At 46.0% G+C, this 19399-nt stretch overlaps 1 protein-coding gene across 1 annotated transcript in view; it reads left to right on the top strand.

The window, feature by feature from the left end:
• Positions 1-2170: 2170 nt before the first annotated feature.
• The window catches only part of LOC126191474 (cytochrome P450 6k1-like), a 58367-nt gene continuing 41138 nt past the window's right edge, over positions 2171-19399 (top strand). Inside the window, exons 1-2 of the mRNA XM_049932356.1 lie at positions 2171-3065; positions 10095-10331. Of these exons, the coding sequence (XP_049788313.1) occupies positions 2174-3065; positions 10095-10331 (1129 nt within the window). The 5' untranslated portion in view covers positions 2171-2173. The remainder of the gene's footprint in view (positions 3066-10094; positions 10332-19399) is intronic.

Raw genomic sequence — 19399 nt, 5'->3', positions numbered from 1 at the left:
TGGAATGGTACCGAATCTAACATCTGTCACCGGTACCTCATCCCGCATTGCGTCATCTCTATGCTTCTTGCATCTTCACTGCTCTGGGAATAGCTTCCTGGAGCCTAATATGATGGCTGAATAAGCCAGAAATATTACACGCGACCTGCCTCATTAGGGATTCTAAAAGACAACATCTGAGGCAGTTTATCACCGTACATGCCCATATGATGTACACTCCTGTTCACAACATTGTCTCTCGACTACATGTGCTGTTGATGAATTACGCCCGAAGTGCTGACCATAAGTTGTAAAGAATATCGTCTTTGCTAAAAATCAATTGTTATGGTAATTAATGCTTATGTATCATATGAAGCACTATCTGTTGGTAATTTGTGCACTTTTTTGGTATCAGTAAGATCCTGTGTCATTTCAAGTATGTGCGTCAATATTTCGCTCTCCACCTTGATTATTTCGTCAAGTATTAAATTTTCAAATGTTAGCGTACTTCTGGGTCATTTTTTATGTCAAGGAATAGACTCACTAAAGGGGCCACAAGTAAAATATATTTTAAATTAGTAGGTACAAATCAATATGGTTGTTCAGTCACTGGAATACAACTAAAGTCCTCTTTACTGTTACTACTAATAAGGAAACGTCACCAACTCGACCTCACATGTTAAGGAGGAAAAAAGCACGCTTTCATCGGCCTCAGCAATCAATTCCGCCCGAAGATTTGGGGGCATAATTTTAACAATACGCAGTTAAGAACTTCTGGAAGTACAACTTTTAAACTTTCACGTGGACCGGTTGTTTGTCACTCGCTCCGCCCCACTGCAACCGCCTAATGCCTGAACAAGAAGTTCTGTACAGTGGAGTGAGTAACAGGTGTGCTTTGACTTTGGTAACATTGTTCATTGTATCAAAGTGCACGGTGTCTAACCCGCAGCTGGTGCCAGAGATCTCTTTGCTTTGAACATTTTTATGTTGCGACTCACAAGCACAGTGTAAATGAATTAAACGCATTAGAGTGTCATTAAAAGAGTGGGGTAACGCTATTTCATTATTAACCTAGCTGTTGTGCGTCATTTTCTTAGGATTTTAAAGATGGTTCTCAGAAAGTGAAGCACATTGCGGGAGATGTGCTGTTCATAAACGTGATTTGTATGACTAAACTGTAAATCTAAAAACATTAACTCCGTTTCATAGTAATTCTTCATTTGCTTAGGTTAATTCATTTTGATTTTGAGGCGTATTTATAGCTGCAGAATATCGGTACGAGAACAATGTTAAACTAATATTGAGCATATACTGTATAGGCGTGAGGTTGATATATTGTCTACACATATAACTTACTGTTTTTCGCATAGAACAAGACTTCAAATCAGGTTGGGCAGGTGGCTCACCTGCCCTTATCGCATCCCTCACCGTCAACAGCCCGTGAACAGGACTCCGGTTGTCACTCTGCTGCACAACACTTCGTGCGCGGGCATTAGGCGTCTGCAGCGGGGCGGAGCGAGTGACACTCAAGTAATGCTCCCAAAAGTTTAAAAGCTGTACTTTCAGAAGATCATAACTACATACTGTCAGAATTGTGGCCCAAATGTCCGCGCAGGATCGAGTGCTGGGACTGATATCTTGCAATTATGCTTTTTTTTCTCCTTACAGTATCAGGTCAATTTCGTAATGTTTCCTTGTAAGTTGTGGTAGTCAAGTGCTTGAACACACTGGCTGGCTTATAAATGGTAATAGATTGTGATGGATATAGTCCAGTTATACTAATTTTGAAATTAATTATAAAACAATCTGGATCGCAAGGACGTTTGATAAGAGGCGACCGGTTTCGAACGCCTAATGATCATCTTCAGACCTTCAACTGTATTTACAATGTCTGTGCATGGAACAGGTACTGCTAAATGACGACTGCAAATTGCAGGAGCATAGAGTAGTTGACTATCATCATTCAGCGGTTGCTGTTCCATGCAGAGCCACTGTCCTTCAATATGGTTGAAGGTTTCGAGATGACCATAACAGATTGAAAGTCGGTCACCTTTTAATAAACGTGCCTTGCAAGTTAGACTGTTTTACAATTAATTTCAATTATTACATTGTGATCACTCATTTCCTCCAACAATGTTTTCAAAACAGTTATACTAATTTTCCATTCCTCCTTTTTGTTTCCTTAGGAACCAAAATGGCTATCTTCTTTGACTCGTGGGTGACTGAAATGTTGGCACCCCTATCAACAGTATTAGCGATACTATACGTTACATTTAAAATCAATTACTCTTACTGGAAGAAGAAAGGTCTACCATATATGGAGCCGTCTTTTCCGTTGGGAAATGTCTGGAACACGACACTAATGAGGAAATGCCTTGGCGAGGATATGAAGGACATATATTTTGCAGCAGAAGGCAAGGATGTCGTCGGTATTTACTCGCTAAACAATCCGCTTCTCGTCCTACGGGATCCAGAGCTGATCAAAATGATCATGGTGAAGGATTTCAACTACTTTCCCGACCGGGGGATCTATGTAGACGAGGAGAACGATTACCTGTCGGCTCACCTCTTCTTACTTGGAGGCAGCAAGTGGAAGTCTCTGCGCCAGAAGCTGACGCCCACGTTCACATCGGGAAAAATGCGCGCAATGTTCGGCATAGTGCGCGACTGCGCGCGCATTCTGGCTGACGTCACTCCTGCGGGCAGTGTCGTCGAAGTCCGCGAGCTGGTTGCCCGCTACTCCACTGACGTCATCGCTTCCTGCGCCTTCGGCATCGACGTGGACAGCCAGCACAACCCTGACGCGGAGTTTCGCCAGTGGAGGCGGCGCTTCTTCAAGTCGTCGCTGCGCACTTATCTTACTCAAGCTCTGGGGTTCTCTAATCCGAAACTGCGCACCCTGCTGCCGGTAGCCTTCACGCCAAAGGACTTCACAGAGTACTTCACACGTGTCGTCGACGAGACAGTCAAACACCGAGAGGAAACAGGCGTCATTAGGAAGGACTTCCTGCAGCTGATGATTCAGCTGAAGAACAATGGATACGTCGATGACAGCTTCTCAATCACTGGCCAGCCGAAAACTGAACGTAAGCAATGTTCCTCACTGTATATGATTTTTACAAAAGCATCAAAGGAGAAAAGAATAAAATTTTCAGTCTGCAGTGGAGTGTGTGCTGATATGAAATTTCCTGGCAGATTAAAAGTATGTGGCGGATCGAGACTCGAACGGGGCACCTTTGATTTTGACAAACAAGTGCTCTACCGATTAAGCTCCCACGGAAGACTCACGACCTGCCCTCATAGCTTTACTCCCGCCATTACCATGTGTCCTATCCTCCAAATTTCAGGCAAGTTTCACTCTGCAAGGAAGTCTGCTCTGATATGTTTGGATAGTTCAGTCGGTAGAGCACTTGTTCTGAAAACATCCCCCAGACTGTGGTTAAGCTACGTGTTCGCAATAGCCTTTCTTCCAAGAGTGTTAGTCTTGTAAGTTTCACAGGAGAGCTTCTGTGAAGTTTGGAAGGTGGGAGACGAGGATGTCAAGAGAGAGGGCGAGTCATGAATCGTGCTTGGGTAGCTCAGTTGGTAGTTCACTTGCCTGGGAAAGCCAGATGTCCCAAGTTCGAGTGTTAGTCCAGTACATAGTTTTAATCTGTCAGAAAATTTCGTAGAAGTTCAAATGTTAAATGGTTCAAATGGCTCTTAGCACTATGGGACTTAACATCTCAGGTCATCAGTCCCCTAGAACTTAGAACTACTTAAACTAACCTAAGGACATCACACACATCCATGCCCGAGGCAGGATTCGAACCTGCGGCCGTAGCGGTGGCGCGGTTCCAGACTGAAGCGCCTCGAACCGCTCGTCCACCAGCGGCCGGCTCTCTCCTTTGGGCAGGAGTGCCTGTGGTTCGGAATAATCCCCATGCACGTGAAACAATACTGTCAGCAAAGCCAAACTATTGGATTACACTCGTCATACCTCATCCAGCTTCCCGATGATTCTTCTCCTTATGGAGCCATCAAAATGTCGTTTCTGGGTCATCTTCTGATGAAGAATACCACAACAGTGCACTGTAATCACTCGCCGATTGACAAACACTGTCTTTTCCCGGTCCTTCAGCGACCTCATGTTGCTGGGCCAGTCCCATTGGGCGCAACAATCGCGCTGACCTCATGCCACGTGACGTCCAGTTTTCTGCGCTAGAGTCACACTCGCCTATTGTCATGTGACATTCAGCTTTCTGTGCACGATTGGGAGATCTCTGGCTACATACTCTCCCACTTTCACTCATTTGTACCCAGTCATTACTTTATCTATCTTGTCCTCAAGTTTTACAGAGCAGTGTAGTTTGAGAGAACATTCGTTTCTGAAATCGTCTACCAATAATCCATACTTTGAGGGCGATTTTAATACCAGTTGGTTGTCTTCAAGTTGTCAGGTACATCTTCACTTATCCACCCCTACACTTTCCAGTAGAAGTAAGCAGTAGGACAAATAAAATTCTTTGATAATCTCCATGTATAATCTTTTTTCATTGTCAGCTGTTGTGTGAGAAACCGGCCGCTGTGAACGAGCAATTCTAGACGCTTCAGTCCGGAACTGCGCTGCTGCTACGGTCGCAGGTTCGAATCCTGCCTCGGGCATCGATGTGTGTGATGTCCTTAGGTTAGTTAGGTTTAAGTAGTTCTAAGTCTAGGGGACTGATGACCTCAGATATTATGTCCCATAGTGCTTAGAGCCATTTGAACCATTTTTGTTGTGTGAGATGTCGGGCATCATGAAGCAAAGTTTTTTCCACTTATCAGTAGCTGGCATGTTATTTCCTAGGGAACGTTGTCTTTGGAAAAAAGATTTACAGCGTCATCCATCTAACTGGTTTTGTTGCACCATTAACAGTGTCTCTTGTCTCATTCCACGCCATAATATGGGGAGATTTTGAGATGTTACGCAGAACAGTGACACTAGCACTGTTGATAAGAGTCTTTCCAGTACCCTTGTTGATGAATTAATAGTAATCACAATTTCTGCAGTCACTAACACTAACCAAGCTCTCTCCAGGTCGAGAGTCCACATGTAAATATATCCATTAGTGACCTCAGAAATGCAGGAAGATAAAGCGTATCTTGTGAATTGTACAATGATGTTCGCAAAAGGTAATCCAAAGAGCGCACTTTGTAGTGTATGCATATGAACATTAATAGTGGTGCGGTGGCGCATTTAGCAACTATTATCACCTCTTCTTACGGGCTGGGGCGTGGACCAAGCCTACCTATTTGACTACAGTTCTGTAACTTTTGCATCAAATGTCTTAAGTATTACTGTGTTACTAAACAAGACAGTAATGGGAGACTGGTGCCTGCAAGTTTGTGTTTGTATTACTGATGCTCATGAGAGTGGAAACATTGAACCTCAGCATGTTGAAGAGACAGTGCAATCACCTGATCTTAAAACGGCGCTCAATGTGTTTACTACTCACCCTTACCCATCCCTCAGCACACCTTCTCAAAGACTGATGTGCTCAGGAGAACAAATTGGCATGCCGTCGGATTTTGTCACGTTGTTGTTAGGTCAATTCATTTGTCTCCAAAGCCACAAATCTGCAGGATAAAAGTCTGGAGCAAACCATTGTTCGTATGTATGTATGTCTTAAACCGGGGACCAAGAAACGACGGAGAGGCTTCGTCCCGCCGTACCCGTCAGTGGTTGACAACCCCACAACAGGCCACAGCAGTCCTCCCACCTCACAGACGCCCCACACCGAACCCAGAGTTATTGTGCGGTTCGGCTCCCAGTGGAAACCCCCCCCCCCCCCCCCCCCCCAGAACGTCTCATATGAGACGAGTGTAGCTCCATTGTTTGCATGGTAGAGTAATTATGGTGTACGCGCATACGCGGAGACAGTGTTTGCACAGCAATCGCCGACATAGTGTAACTGAGGCGAAATGGGGGGAACCAGCCAGCATTCGTCGGGGCAGATGGAAAAGCGCCTAAAAAATCATCCACAGGCTGGCCGGCACACCGGACCTCGACACTAAACCGCCGGGCGGATTCATGGCGGGGCCCGACACGCCATCCCGCTGGACCGCGCGGCAGGCCGGGCGGGTGACCAAACCATTGCTCATTAAACGTTTCTGTTGCGTGCTGTCACACGAGATACAGAAAACTGGGCGGTACCCCGTACGTTGTCTTGTGAAAGGCAAATGTTCTCCAACAGCGTGGGTACTTCGTCGCGCAAAAATACGCTGGTGTACATAACTTAAGGACGGAAGTAACTTTCGCAGGGTATGCCACTTACAAGTAGCAAAGCTCGCTGAAAACCGAACCATACGTAGAAAGAACAGTTACAGCGTAGTACGGGAAGAAACGGAAAAAATGAGATGCACAGAAATGACACTTTCATTCAAAGACAGTACTTACACGGAAGTTACCAAGATTCATGAAGCCTCCTGGACGTTACAAATGGCGGGATAAGATTCTTAATAGGGTTTGTGATCACAAGAGACAACAATGCACGCTTTGCACGTGCTACTTTGCTGGCCACAAGCACAATAGGTTCGAATGGCTCTGAGCACTATGGGACTTAACTTCTGAGGTCATCAGTCCTCTAGAACTTAGAACTACTTAAGCCTGACTAACCTAAGGACATCACACACATCCGTGCCCGAGGCAGGATTCGAACCTGCGACCGTAGCGGTCGCGCGGCTCCAGACTGTAGCGCCTAGAACCGCTCGGTCACCAGGCCGGCGCACAATAGGAAGTAACTACGGTAGGGCGCTCCATTCCCTCACTAGTGCAGGTGACATCTGCTGGACGATCGTTGGTGAATGTGAACGTGCTACAATACGTCTCTCCAACGCGTCCCACATGTCTGCAATGGGACTGAAGTAGGAGGAAGAGGCAGGTCAGTCCATTCGCCTAATATTCGTTCCGACAGCTTCTCTACCTGTGTTGTGATCGGCCGCTCATTGTCATGTTGGACGTACCCTCGTGCGGCGAGAAGTGAGAACGCGTAATGCACCTATGAACGATGTCTAACATAACAATTTTTGTGCTCCGGATGTTACAGTGTGGGGAAGCATAATAATGCACGGGCATACTTACCTCCAGTTCTTTGAAAACAGTACACTCACCGGTCAGTGTTATTGTGACACTGTATTCCTTCCCCATCTGTGTCTTCTCAGAGATACATTCGCCCCTGACTTAATTTTTGTGGATGACAATGCGCGAGAACATCGAACGGCGAAAATTGCAAATTGAGGAGCTCTTGGCGCGAGAGGATTTTCGGCGAATGATCTGGCCTGCCCGTTCACCCGATTTAAATCCCACGACAATGTTTGGGATTCGCTGGGGAGTCGTACTACAGCACGTCCTCAGGCTTCAAGGACCACCCAGCTGGTGTCAACAGCGCTGGTGGAGGTTTGGAAATCCCTGCCACAAGAACTCCTTATGAACCTTGTTGCCAGCATGGGAGGACGCTGTAGATCGTGCACCGACGCCCGTGGTATTAAGAACAACGTCCCCCCTTTTGTAATATCCGCAGGAAAGTCGTAAATCGCAGTGTAATTACTGACTTTGAATAAAAGTATCATTTCTTTTCATCTCATTGCGTATTTCTTTCAGTTACAAAAAAATGTTCAAATGTGTGTGGAATATTATGGGACTTAACTGCTAAGGTCATCAGTCCCTAAGCTTACACACTACTTAACCTAAATTATCCTAAGGACAAACACACACACCCATGCCCGAGGGAGGACTCGAACCTCCACCGGGACCAGCCGCAATCTTTCAGTTACATTCTGTACTATAATGTAGCAGTTCTTTCTATGAATGATCAAGTTTCATTTTGCTGTGTTACTTGGCAGTGATGCATCATGCAGTAGTTACTTTAGTCCTTAAGATCTGTACACCAGTCTAGGCGATAAGCACCACTTGAAAATTGCTCTGGTATAGTTATGGCCTTGTGAGCCTAGTCACTCACTCCTTGTGGACACACACTGGTACTAAATTGAATGTGACGCTCTGATTCCAAGATTAGACGAAGTTATCACCTGACCACACACGGTGATTGTGGTAGTTTATCAAACAATTCTGTGTGAAACCCGACTGATCTATAAATAATAAGAAATCACTCAACTGCAGATATTCAGTACTTCGCTTCACTACTTAGTCATTCTCAACATCTGGCCATAACTGACATTAACAACACAGAGGACTACATACAGACACAATCAGCTGTAAGAAATAACCAATGAACGTCATTTTTGAAACAATTAAAATTGTCCATAACTTAACAAGAGTTTGTTTCCAGGCACAAATTTGCAGGTCTTTTTTTTTTGTTTACTCTAACCCTACCTCCTACAAGGATTTCTGACACAATGTTTTAAACAAGCTGTATAAACGAACGTGTATCAGCTTTAAGAGTATGAAACATTTTTTCCATAATTATTATGAATTTATGGATAGTATGAGTTAGAGGTATGTTTTTTTGCAATTATTTTTGCTATTCAGTTCTTGGTAATATAAGAACATTTTGAAAGCTTATCTTTCTCCTCTTTACTATGACAGAGTGGAAATTATTAGAAACACTAATTTCCCACAACTCACAGCAAGAAGATAGCTCGTAACCTTAAGCTGATTCGTTTTATAAGGTACACTCCTGGAAATTGAAATAAGAACACCGTGAATTCATTGTCCCAGGAAGGGGAAACTTTATTGACACATTCCTGGGGTCAGATACATCACGTGATCACACTGACAGAACCACAGGCACATAGACACAGGCAACAGAGCATGCACAATGTCGGCACTAGTACAGTGTATATCCACCTTTCGCAGCAATGCAGGCTGCTATTCTCCCATGGAGACGATCGTAGAGATGCTGGATGTAGTCCTGTGGAACGGCTTGCTATGCCATTTCCACCTGGCGCCTCAGTTGGACCAGCGTTCGTGCTAGACGTGCAGACCGCGTGAGACGACGCTTCATCCAGTCCCAAACATGCTCAATGGGTGACAGGTCCGGAGATCTTGCTGGCCAGGGTAGCTGACTTACACCTTCTAGAGCACGTTGGGTGGCACGGGATACATGCGGACGTGCATTGTCCTGTTGGAACAGCAAGTTCCCTTGCCGGTCTAGGAATGGTAGAACGATGGGTTCGATGACGGTTTGGATGTACCGTGCACTATTCAGTGTCCCCTCGACGATCACCAGTGGTGTACGGCCAGTGTAGGAGATCGCTCCCCACACCATGATGCCGGGTGTTGGCCCTGTGTGCCTCGGTCGTATGCAGTCCTGATTGTGGCGCTCACCTGCACGGCGCCAAACACGTATACGACCATCATTGGCACCAAGGCAGAAGCGACTCTCATCGCTGAAGACGACACGTCTCCATTCGTCCCTCCATTCACGCCTGTCGCGACACCACTGGAGGCGGGCTGCACGATGTTGGGGCGTGAGCGGAAGACGGCCTAACGGTGTGCGCGACCGTAGCCCAGCTTCATGGAAACGGTTGCGAATGGTCCTCGCCGATACCCCAGGAGCAACAGTGTCCCTAATTTGCTGGGAAGTGGCGGTGCGGTCCCCTACGGCACTGCGTAGGATCCTACGGTCTTGGCGTGCATCCGTGCGTCGCTGCGGTCCGGTCCCAGGTCGACGGGCACGTGCACCTTCCGCCGACCACTGTCGACAACATCGATGTACTGTGGAGACCTCACGCCCCACGTGTTGAGCAATTCGGCGGTACGTCCACCCGGCCTCCCGCATGCCCACTATACGCCCTCGCTCAAAGTCCGTCAACTGCACATACGGTTCACGTCCACGCTGTCGCGGCATGCTACCAGTGTTAAAGACTGCGATGGAGCTCCGTATGCCACGGCAAACTGGCTGACACTGACGGCGGCGGTGCACAAATGCTGCGCAGCTAGCGCCATTCGACGGCCAACACCCCGGTTCCTGGTGTGTCCGCTGTGCCGTGCGTGTGATCATTGCTTGTACAGCCCTCTCGCAGTGTCCGGAGCAAGTATGGTGGGTCTGACACACCAGTGTCAATGTGTTCTTTTTTCCATTTCCAGGAGTGTATATTACAATTTGCTTAAAAACATATTTTGTCCCTGCTAGAAAAAAGCAAGACTCTGACGACCAAGGAGGTGGCAGCACTGGCGTGGATGTTTTTCATCGCTGGGTTCGAAACTTCCTCTACCACCGTAAGCTTCTGCCTGTATGAGCTTGTTAGACACCCGGATATCCAGAAGAAAGTACAAGAAGAAATCGACGACGTACTGAAAAAGACCAACGGTGATGTGACATATGATGTCATTATGACCCAGATGCCATACTTGGAAAAGGTGGTGAACGGTATGTTGTTTGCCTCTGATTGTTATTTTTCATACATTATGATAATCGAAGGTTGGTTCAGAATGCATTAACAATCATTAAGACAAGAGAACTTAATTTACTACAAAGAGTGATTGTGAGCTTTTAATTATTGCCTCATAAAATTATAATCTCATAACAGTAGTACTTTTCAGACTATATATATACTGTATCGTATCCATGCCACACCCACAAAATCACAAGTGCAGATTGTGCAGGAGAGTTGTGAGATGAATTGTAAGCAGCAACCTGACACTTTCATCTGCAAAAATTCTGCCTCATCAGTAGCTTTCATTTCTCTCTCTCTCTCTCATACACACACACACACACACACACACACACACATACACACACACACACATGCACGCAAACATTTAGATCTCGCAGTCACAGCCCAGTATTTTATCACCCACTAAAATGAAACAGCTGAACAGTATATAGCCCAAGAGCCACTAACTTGGCTATGTTCATAAGTATCTGAACGATCTGCATTGGGTAAATAACGCCACATTCAAAAGTATCCAAACAAGCTGAACTGCGTAAAAGAAACAGCTAGTCAATATGTAGCCCAGAGGGACCATCCTGGCCATATTTAAAAGTGTTCAATCGACATGAATAGCGTAAATTGATGGCATATTCAAAAGTGTTCGATAGACCTGAATTGTTTATAAAAAATACATAAAGATATTGACAATAATGGTGTAACTGTATTTCCAAGTCCAAAGTGTCTGTAATATTTATCAAAAATATGTAAGCTTCATCAACAAAACACACAAGTGTCACAATGCTATTTCCAACTATAAAATATCTGTCCAAAACAAAGATATTTACAATACTAATGTAACTTATAGCAGTTCATCATATAAAATATCTGTATCACTTATCAAACATACATAAGTTTCATTAGCAACATATTTAATGTTTATTTGAATGCCACAATGTTACTTCCATATCTAAAATGTCTGTAACAAATGTGTAAAGAGATTGACTATACTGGTGCAACTTACAGTATATCCACATCTAATTACTTTTGAATACATTATGGGAGTGGCAGTGATCATTGTGTTACAAATACTTACTATTAAAAACAGTCTTGATCACGATTTATATTTATTAAGGTCACGCACTGCTGCGATCATCTTCAGACCTACAAGTAGTATACAAAGCTGTAATTACAGGGCTACATACATTAAAGAAAATACATAAAGTTATAAAGCTATAAAACGATGAATGACCATTGAGTAGGAACCTCTTTCAGCTGGAGGATCACTACTGGAGAAACCAGTGCACGTCTTACTATATATAATGGAGGCTCCGCCCACTTCTGACAGCATGATGTCATTACTAACCAATGAGTTATAAGTCGAATAACAATGTAAAATTTCTTAGTTAAAAGAACATTGTCAAGAATTAAAATAAACACACACTAAACTTAGCTTATTAAACAGCTATTGTCAATTAAGAAGCGTTAAATATTTAAATATGTAAGATAAATGAACTTCGGTTTGGCAGTACATGGGTTGCCCTCTCAAGTCCTGTTAGTGAACCATTTGGAACCACTGCTATTGTCACGCTTGTATTCTTAAATAATTTCTTTATTTTATTTTTAAACCCAAAATTTATTTATTCAAACCAATAACCCACTACATATGAAATTGAAACACACAATTGGTGAATCAAATATATACCAAAAGTCAGGCGTTTACAAAATAATATGTAATGACTGTGAGAAACAATATATATAGTAAATATCCACATCTAAAATGTCCATATTATTTATCAAATAAATATAAGCTTCCAGAATGAGGTGCAGCGGAGTGTGTGCTGATATGAAACATCCTGGCAGATTAAAACTGTGTGCCTTTCGCGGGCAAGTGCTCTACCAACTGAGCTACCAAAGCACGACTCACGCCCAGTCCTCACAGCTTTACTTCTGCCAGTATCTCGTCTCCTACCTTCCAAACTTTACAGAAGCTTTCCTGCGAACCTTGCAGAACTAGCACTCCTGAAAGAAAGGATATTACGGAGACATGGCTTAGCCACAGCCTGGGGGATATTTTCAGAATGAGATATTCACTCTGCAGCGGGGTGTGCGCTGTTATGAAACTTCCTGGCAGATTAAAACTGTGTGCCGGACCGAGACTCGAACTCGGGACCTTTGCCTTTCGCTGGCAAGTGCTCTACCAACTGAGCTACCCAAGCACGACTCACGCCCCGTCCTCACAGCTTTACTTCTGCCAGTATCTCGTCTCCTACCTTCCAAACTTTACAGAAGCTCTCCCCCGAACCTTGCAGAACTAGCACTCCTGAAAGAAAGGATATTGTGGAGACATGTCTTAGCCACAGCCTGGGGGATGTTTCCAGAATTAGATTTTCACTCTGCAGCGGAGCGTGCACTGGTATGAGTAAAGTTGGGGAGGCAGGAGACGAGATACTGGCAGAAGTAAAGCTGTGAGAACGGGGCCTGAGTCGTGCTTGGGTAGCTCAGTTGGCAGTCTGCCTTCGACAGTGACACAGTGCGGACTGTGTTGCCTGCCGGCCGCACTGTGATGCGCGCACCTGTTTGTTTGCGACGGAGCAGCTTCGCGTGTGCGGTGTTGTGAGTCTAGAACAAGATGGCACACTCGTACAGAAAAACGACTTTGAAGTTCAGTTTTGCGACCGACTATACACGACCAAAGGCACACGAGATTGAACGTTTCTTAAGAGAAGAGGTAAAATCGATCCACAGGAAATCGTGGGAATCAGTTTATCGATCGTTTCAAGCGTCGTCTATGTCAAGCTTGTTGACGAGGCTGCTTGCGAAAGACTTCTACAACGATCACCGAACGGGTATCGTTTCTGTCATGCCGACGGGAATGTTGGTGCGGTTACGGACGATCACGCGGGAATGGGGATCCGCACTATACGAGTCTTCGAACTTCAGTTTGAGGTCCCGTCAGAACTTGTTACCGACGCCTTTCGACCATACGGTACAGTTCTATCCCATGTGGCCGAAAAATGGACGAGTTTTACCACGTACCCCGTTTTAAATGGTGCGAGACAAATATGGATAGAACTGCGAAAGCACGTCCCCTCTTATTTGTACATAGGAGATTGTCGAGCGATTATAATCTATGATGGGCAACCTCGCACTTGCTCGGGGTGCGGGAAAGAAGGTCACGTCCGCTCGGAATGCCTCCAGCGACGTTTAGTGCAAACCCCACGGGATGACGTTCAGGCGCCACAACAGATGACTGTCTTACCGTTGACCTTTGTGGATGCCCTGAGAGGGGACGTGAGGGAGATTTCCGATGGGCCCCAGCAGCTGCCTCCTATAGAGAACATGGACACCAACGGACTGGAACTCCGACCACCGGTTCCACCACAGCAGACCCAGGACACCACACAAGAGATGCAGCTGACGGCCTCTCCAGGCTCATCCGTGGTGGCTGCCAGTGCTTCCACCGAGAACGTGATAAGCCAGGCCCAAGACGGAGGATACGCAACCCAAACAGCCGATGCGGAAGCAAGGCAACGGAAACAGCGTTCGCCGAAGAGAAGAAAGAAGCGTCGACTGACTTCTGCTGACGATAGCCATAGTCCCGAGGGGACAGTGGACGACGACGGCAGTGTCGACCTGAGACCAGTGGATTCAACAGATACCGAGATGACGATGCAGGAATTGCACAGCGACGATAACTTGAACTCTCCTTCTGGTGACCGGAAGGCAGAAGTGGAGATGACAATTGTCCAGCATCAGAGCGGTGACAACGTTGCCTCCCATCCTTCGACCAGTTCCGGAAATATACTGGGGGACTGGGCGCAAGAAATGGACCAACAGCAACAGAATGAAAATACGAACGCGACGATTGGGGATAGTCCTGGCCAGAGGCCGGGAGGGGTCGGGAAATGTTGAACAACTTAGTGTGGTGAGGAGCGCCGGGGGTGCAGATAGACGCTTAATGACACCGCCCTACAACTGATGAACACACGCCAGGCGTACCGCTTTGCAACGATAAACATTAATGGCATTCTGACACCGCTTAAAATTCAAATGCTGAAAGATATGTTACGCCCTGCGGACGTGGATATTGTCCTCCTACAAGAAGTGCGTTTCACATCGCCGCCAGAGTATTCCCGGCGGGGTCAGGGATTTTCTCTGCCTCGTGATGACTGGGTGTTGTGTGATGTCCTTAGGTTAGTTAGGTTTAAGTAGTTCTAAGTTCTAGGGGACTGATGACCATAGCTGTTAAGTGCCATAGTGCTCAGAGCCATTTGAACTATTTTTTGAACCGCCAGAGTTCTACGGCTACGAGGCACATTATTCAGTGCACGATGAAAGTGGATGCGGTGTGGCGATTCTCACCAGGGAAGGAATAGGACTGGAGGACGTCATGTCTCTCCCTTCGGCACGTGGCATAGCGATCACTGTCGACGGCGTACGTTTCATCAATTTATACGCGCCATCTGGCTCCACAAAACGAAGAGAAAGGGCGACCTTTTACACCGAAAAGATAGCACCGTTGTTCGCTGGACGCTATGATAACTATACAGTGGGCGGCGACTTTAATTGTGTCGTCGACAAAAAGGACCAAGTACCTCATTATGTGCCATGCATGGAACTGCGTGCGTTGATTACCGAAATGGCGCTTCTGGATACCTGGGAACTGCAGCATGGCGACAGACCGGGTTATATGTTTGTAACGGGACACGTTGTTTTTTGTTGTCGTTGTCTTCAGTCCTGAGACTGGTTTGATGCAGCTCTCCATGCTGCTCTATCCTGTGCAAGCTTCTTCATCTCCCAGTACCTACTGCAACCTACATCCTTCTGAATCTGCTTAGTGTATTCATCTCTTGGTCTCCCCCTACGATTTTTACCCTCCACGCTGCCCTCCAATACTAAATTGGTGATCCCTTGATGCCTCAGAACATGTCCTACCAACCGATCCCTTCTTCTGGTCAAGTTGTGCCACAAACTTCTCTTCTCCCCTATCCTCTTCAATACTTCCTCATTAGTTATGTAATCTACCCATCTAATCTTCAGCATTCTTCTGTAGCACCACATTTCGAAAGCTTCTATTCTCTTCTTGTCCAAACTATTTACCGTCCAGGTTTCACTTCCATACACGGCTACACTCCATACAAATACTTTCAGAAATGACTTCCTGACACTTAAATCTATACTCGATGTTAACAAATTTCTCTTCTTCAGAAACGCTTTCCTTGCCATTGCCAGTCTACATTTTATATCCTCTCTACTTCGACCATCATCAGTTATTTTGCTCCCCAAATAGCAAAACTCCTTTACTACTTTAAGTGTCTCATTTCCTAATCTAATTCCCTCAGCATCACCCGACTTAATTCCATTACATTCCATTACCCTCGTTTTGCTTTTGTTGATGTTCATCTTATATCCTCCTTTCAAGACACTGTTCATTCCGTTCAACTGCTCTTCCAAGTCCTTTGCTGTCTCTGACAGAATTACAATGTCATCAGCGAACCTCAAAGTTTTTATTTCTTCTCCATGGATTTTAATACCTACTCCAAATTTATCTTTTGTTTCCTTTACTGCTTGCTCAATATACAGATTAAATAACATCGGGGAGAGGCTACAGCCCTGTCTTACTCCTTTCCCAACAACTGCTTCCCTTTCATGTCCCTCGACTCTTATAACTGCCATCTGGTTTCTGTACAAATTGTAAATAGCTTTTCGCTCCCTGTATTTTACCCCTGCCACCTTTAGAATTCGAAAGAGAGTATTCCAGTCAACATTGTCAAAAGCTTTCTCTGAGTCTACCAACGCTAAAACGTAGGTTTTCCTTTCCTTAATCTTTCTTCTAAGATAAGTCGTAAGGTCAGTATTGCCTCACGTGTTCCAGTATTTCTACGGAATCCAAACTGATCTTCCCCGAGGTCGGCTTCTACTAGTTTTTCCATTCGTCTGTAAAGAATTCGTGTTAGTATTTTGCAACACTCGGCGAGTAAACTCGATAGAGTGTATGTGATATGAGGTCTACGGACGGCGATACTGGATGCCGAAATCCGGCCAGCGGCTTTTACGGATCATATGGCGTACGTCTGTACGATTTCACTAACGCGTCAGAAGATATGATGGAGTAAGGGTCACTGGAAAATGAATTGTGCACTTTTACGTGACACTGCATGTCGCCGGTCGATAGAGGCGGCCTGGGAGACCTGCGTTCGCCGCCAACGAGCATACACCTCGGTTCTCCAGTGGTGGATCAAATGCGCAAAACCAACGTTACGGAGTACGTTGATACGATACGGGCAGGACAAATCGCAGTGGAACCGCACGACGGCTGATTTTTATTTTACAGCCCTGAGGGAGCTGATGGCCCAACAACCATCACCGGAAAGGCACACGGTCATGCGCAGGATAAAAGCCAAGTTATTACAGCTGACGAGACTAAGAATGGAAGGTATAATGGTCCGGGCGAGATTGGCGGACACAGTTGCTGCCGAAACCCCCTCCATGCACCACGTAGTACGTGAACGCCAACAACGATGCAGGACATTGATCAGGGAACGAATCTCTGAAACTGGCCAGCAAGTTGTGAACCAGCTTGATATTGCGCATGTGTTCACTGACTATTTCCGCCAGTTATATGGACCTGTACAAGTGAACCACGAGACACTACATGATGTCATCTCGGAAATGCCAGATAGAGGACCACCTCTGGATGCAGAGACTTTCATCACAGCGATAACAGACGACGAGCTGACAGATACAATTGCCAGGGGGGGCTCCGAACAAGTCCCCAGGACAGGACGGCTTCCCAATTGAATTTTACCGCGCCTTTGCATACCTCATGGGACGGACCTGGATTCAGATGTACAACGATCTCCTGTTACCGCAGACTGAGATACCTGCCGAATTCATGGAGGGTATCATCATCCAAATACCCAAACCACGCGGTGGCAGAAGGCCAGGAGATTATAGACCACTCACTCTCTTGAACTGCGACTATAAGATTTTCGCGCGCATCCTTGGGGCTCACCTGCGGTGTTCAATTTCTGATAGACTCCTCATAGATCAAACTTGCCTCGGCGGTAAGAGTAACGTACTTACGGTGCTCGGTGACTACCGAGATATCATTGCATTAGCAGCGGCATGCCGAGTGCGTGGGGCACTCGTCGCTATTGACTTCTATCATGCGTTCGACAGAGTGGATCATACCTTTTTGCATGCGGTGATGGGCAGATTGGGAATCCCACAGGCCTTCATTCTAGTGAAAATGCGACTGTTACACGGCGTGCGATCAAAGGTCTCGGTGAATGGACGGGGCACTGACTACATTGTTATTTCAAGGTCAGTTCGTCAAGGTTACCCCCTTTCGATATTTTTGTATGCAATGGCTTTGGAACCCTGTCTATATGGTCTCCGAAGACGGTTGGAGGGAGTGCCGTTGCCACAACTGACCTTTCATTGCCGCGCTTATGCTGACGATGTGATGCTGGTGGCAAGGACAGGCGACGAAGTACGTACGGCGTTGGCATGGATACAGCGATACGGGATGGCGGCAGGAAGCGTGCTTAATGTACAAAAATCACGCTGCTTGAATGTCGGTCGAGGATTACAACCGGGGGAGGAAGGCCCGCTCATGTCTTACGTTCCACACGGATGTGCAGCGGACAGCAGCGGATAACTACCGACGCATATTGAAGCTGATGCGGACAATGGTGCTGTTACAGAAATTAAGAGAGTTGGATATGATTCAGAGAGTGACCTATGTTAACGTATACCCAGCACCGAGACTCACTCACGTAGCGCATGTCCTGCCTTTAACGCGCACAATGGCATCACGGATACAAGCAACTTTCGGAACCTACGTGAGTGTGGGACACCTGTTTAAGATCCAATACACAACGCTTACGCTACCACCTGGAGAGGGTGGACTTGGTCTAGTGAACGTATATGAAAAGGCACGGGCGTTATTCGTCAGTACGATTTTCCGACAGTGGCGCGGTCAATTTCGCAATATTTCGGGTGCGTTGGCCGATGTACTAGCGCCGACTTCAATGCTGCCCCCAGTCAATGTGGGCCATATTTCACCGAAGCTGTCACATTCCAAGTCTTTTTTTTTTTTTTGGAGCTTAGCTATGTCAGAGATTCCTTCCCAACAACACGACTACCGACGACGCGAGATGTATACCAACTCTTACTGCGCCGGTGCCCCAGGAATACCCTGGAAAAGAAGTACCCAGACAAGAACTGGCGACAGATATGGCGCGTTATACGGAACGTTTACCTCCCAACGTCGGTACGCTCAACATGGTATGTGGTGGTAAATAGGAAGTTCGCAACGAATCAACGGCGGCACGCGATTCATTTGGCAGACACTCCACTATGTTTAGGCTGCGCAACAGTGGACACTGATGAACATCGTTTAGCATGTAGTGGGACGGCTCCAGTGTGGCACTTGGCACAACAGATATTGGCGTTCCTGTTACGCTCCGCCCCTCACACAATTTCATCAGACACACTTTTTTTCCCCCAAGAATCTTATTTTCCGGTCCAAAAAACCAACGCAGTGACTTGGGTACGGGGAATGGTGGTGGGCTACATGTATAACGAATCGGAAAAGAACAAAATTGATTTTTGGCACAGCATAAGAAATATGGACAAGACTTCGCTAATTACTTGCGACTTACATTTACCGACCCGCCGGCCAGATGGGGTGTGACGGGTGAGAGATGAGATAGACGAAGAAGCCGAGATAGACATCGATCACACTTACGGATCCTTAGTTAATTTCGAGAAGACGACTCAGTCTTACACCAAAGTCTGGAGAACGAGTCGATAGATGGCTCCCTTGCTCTGTCGAACGTCGGGTCGTGAGCAGGTGTCGCCCCCGACACGAATTTCATTTCATTGCTACAGGAGCATGTTTCTTTTGTATTTGTACTATCCGCAATGTCTTCATGTCTTTCATTTGGGCCTTTTCAGTTTTATTCATTTCCTTAATTAATTAATTTTCTAATTAGCCACTATTTGTCAACATATGGACATTGTAGACACTATTTATGCGGTAGTACAACAAAATGCA

The sequence above is a fragment of the Schistocerca cancellata genome, chromosome 6, assembly GCF_023864275.1.
Source record: "Schistocerca cancellata isolate TAMUIC-IGC-003103 chromosome 6, iqSchCanc2.1, whole genome shotgun sequence".
In the NCBI taxonomy this organism is placed as follows: Eukaryota; Metazoa; Arthropoda; class Insecta; order Orthoptera; family Acrididae; genus Schistocerca; species Schistocerca cancellata.
This window is presented reverse-complemented; position numbering and strand designations above follow the sequence as displayed.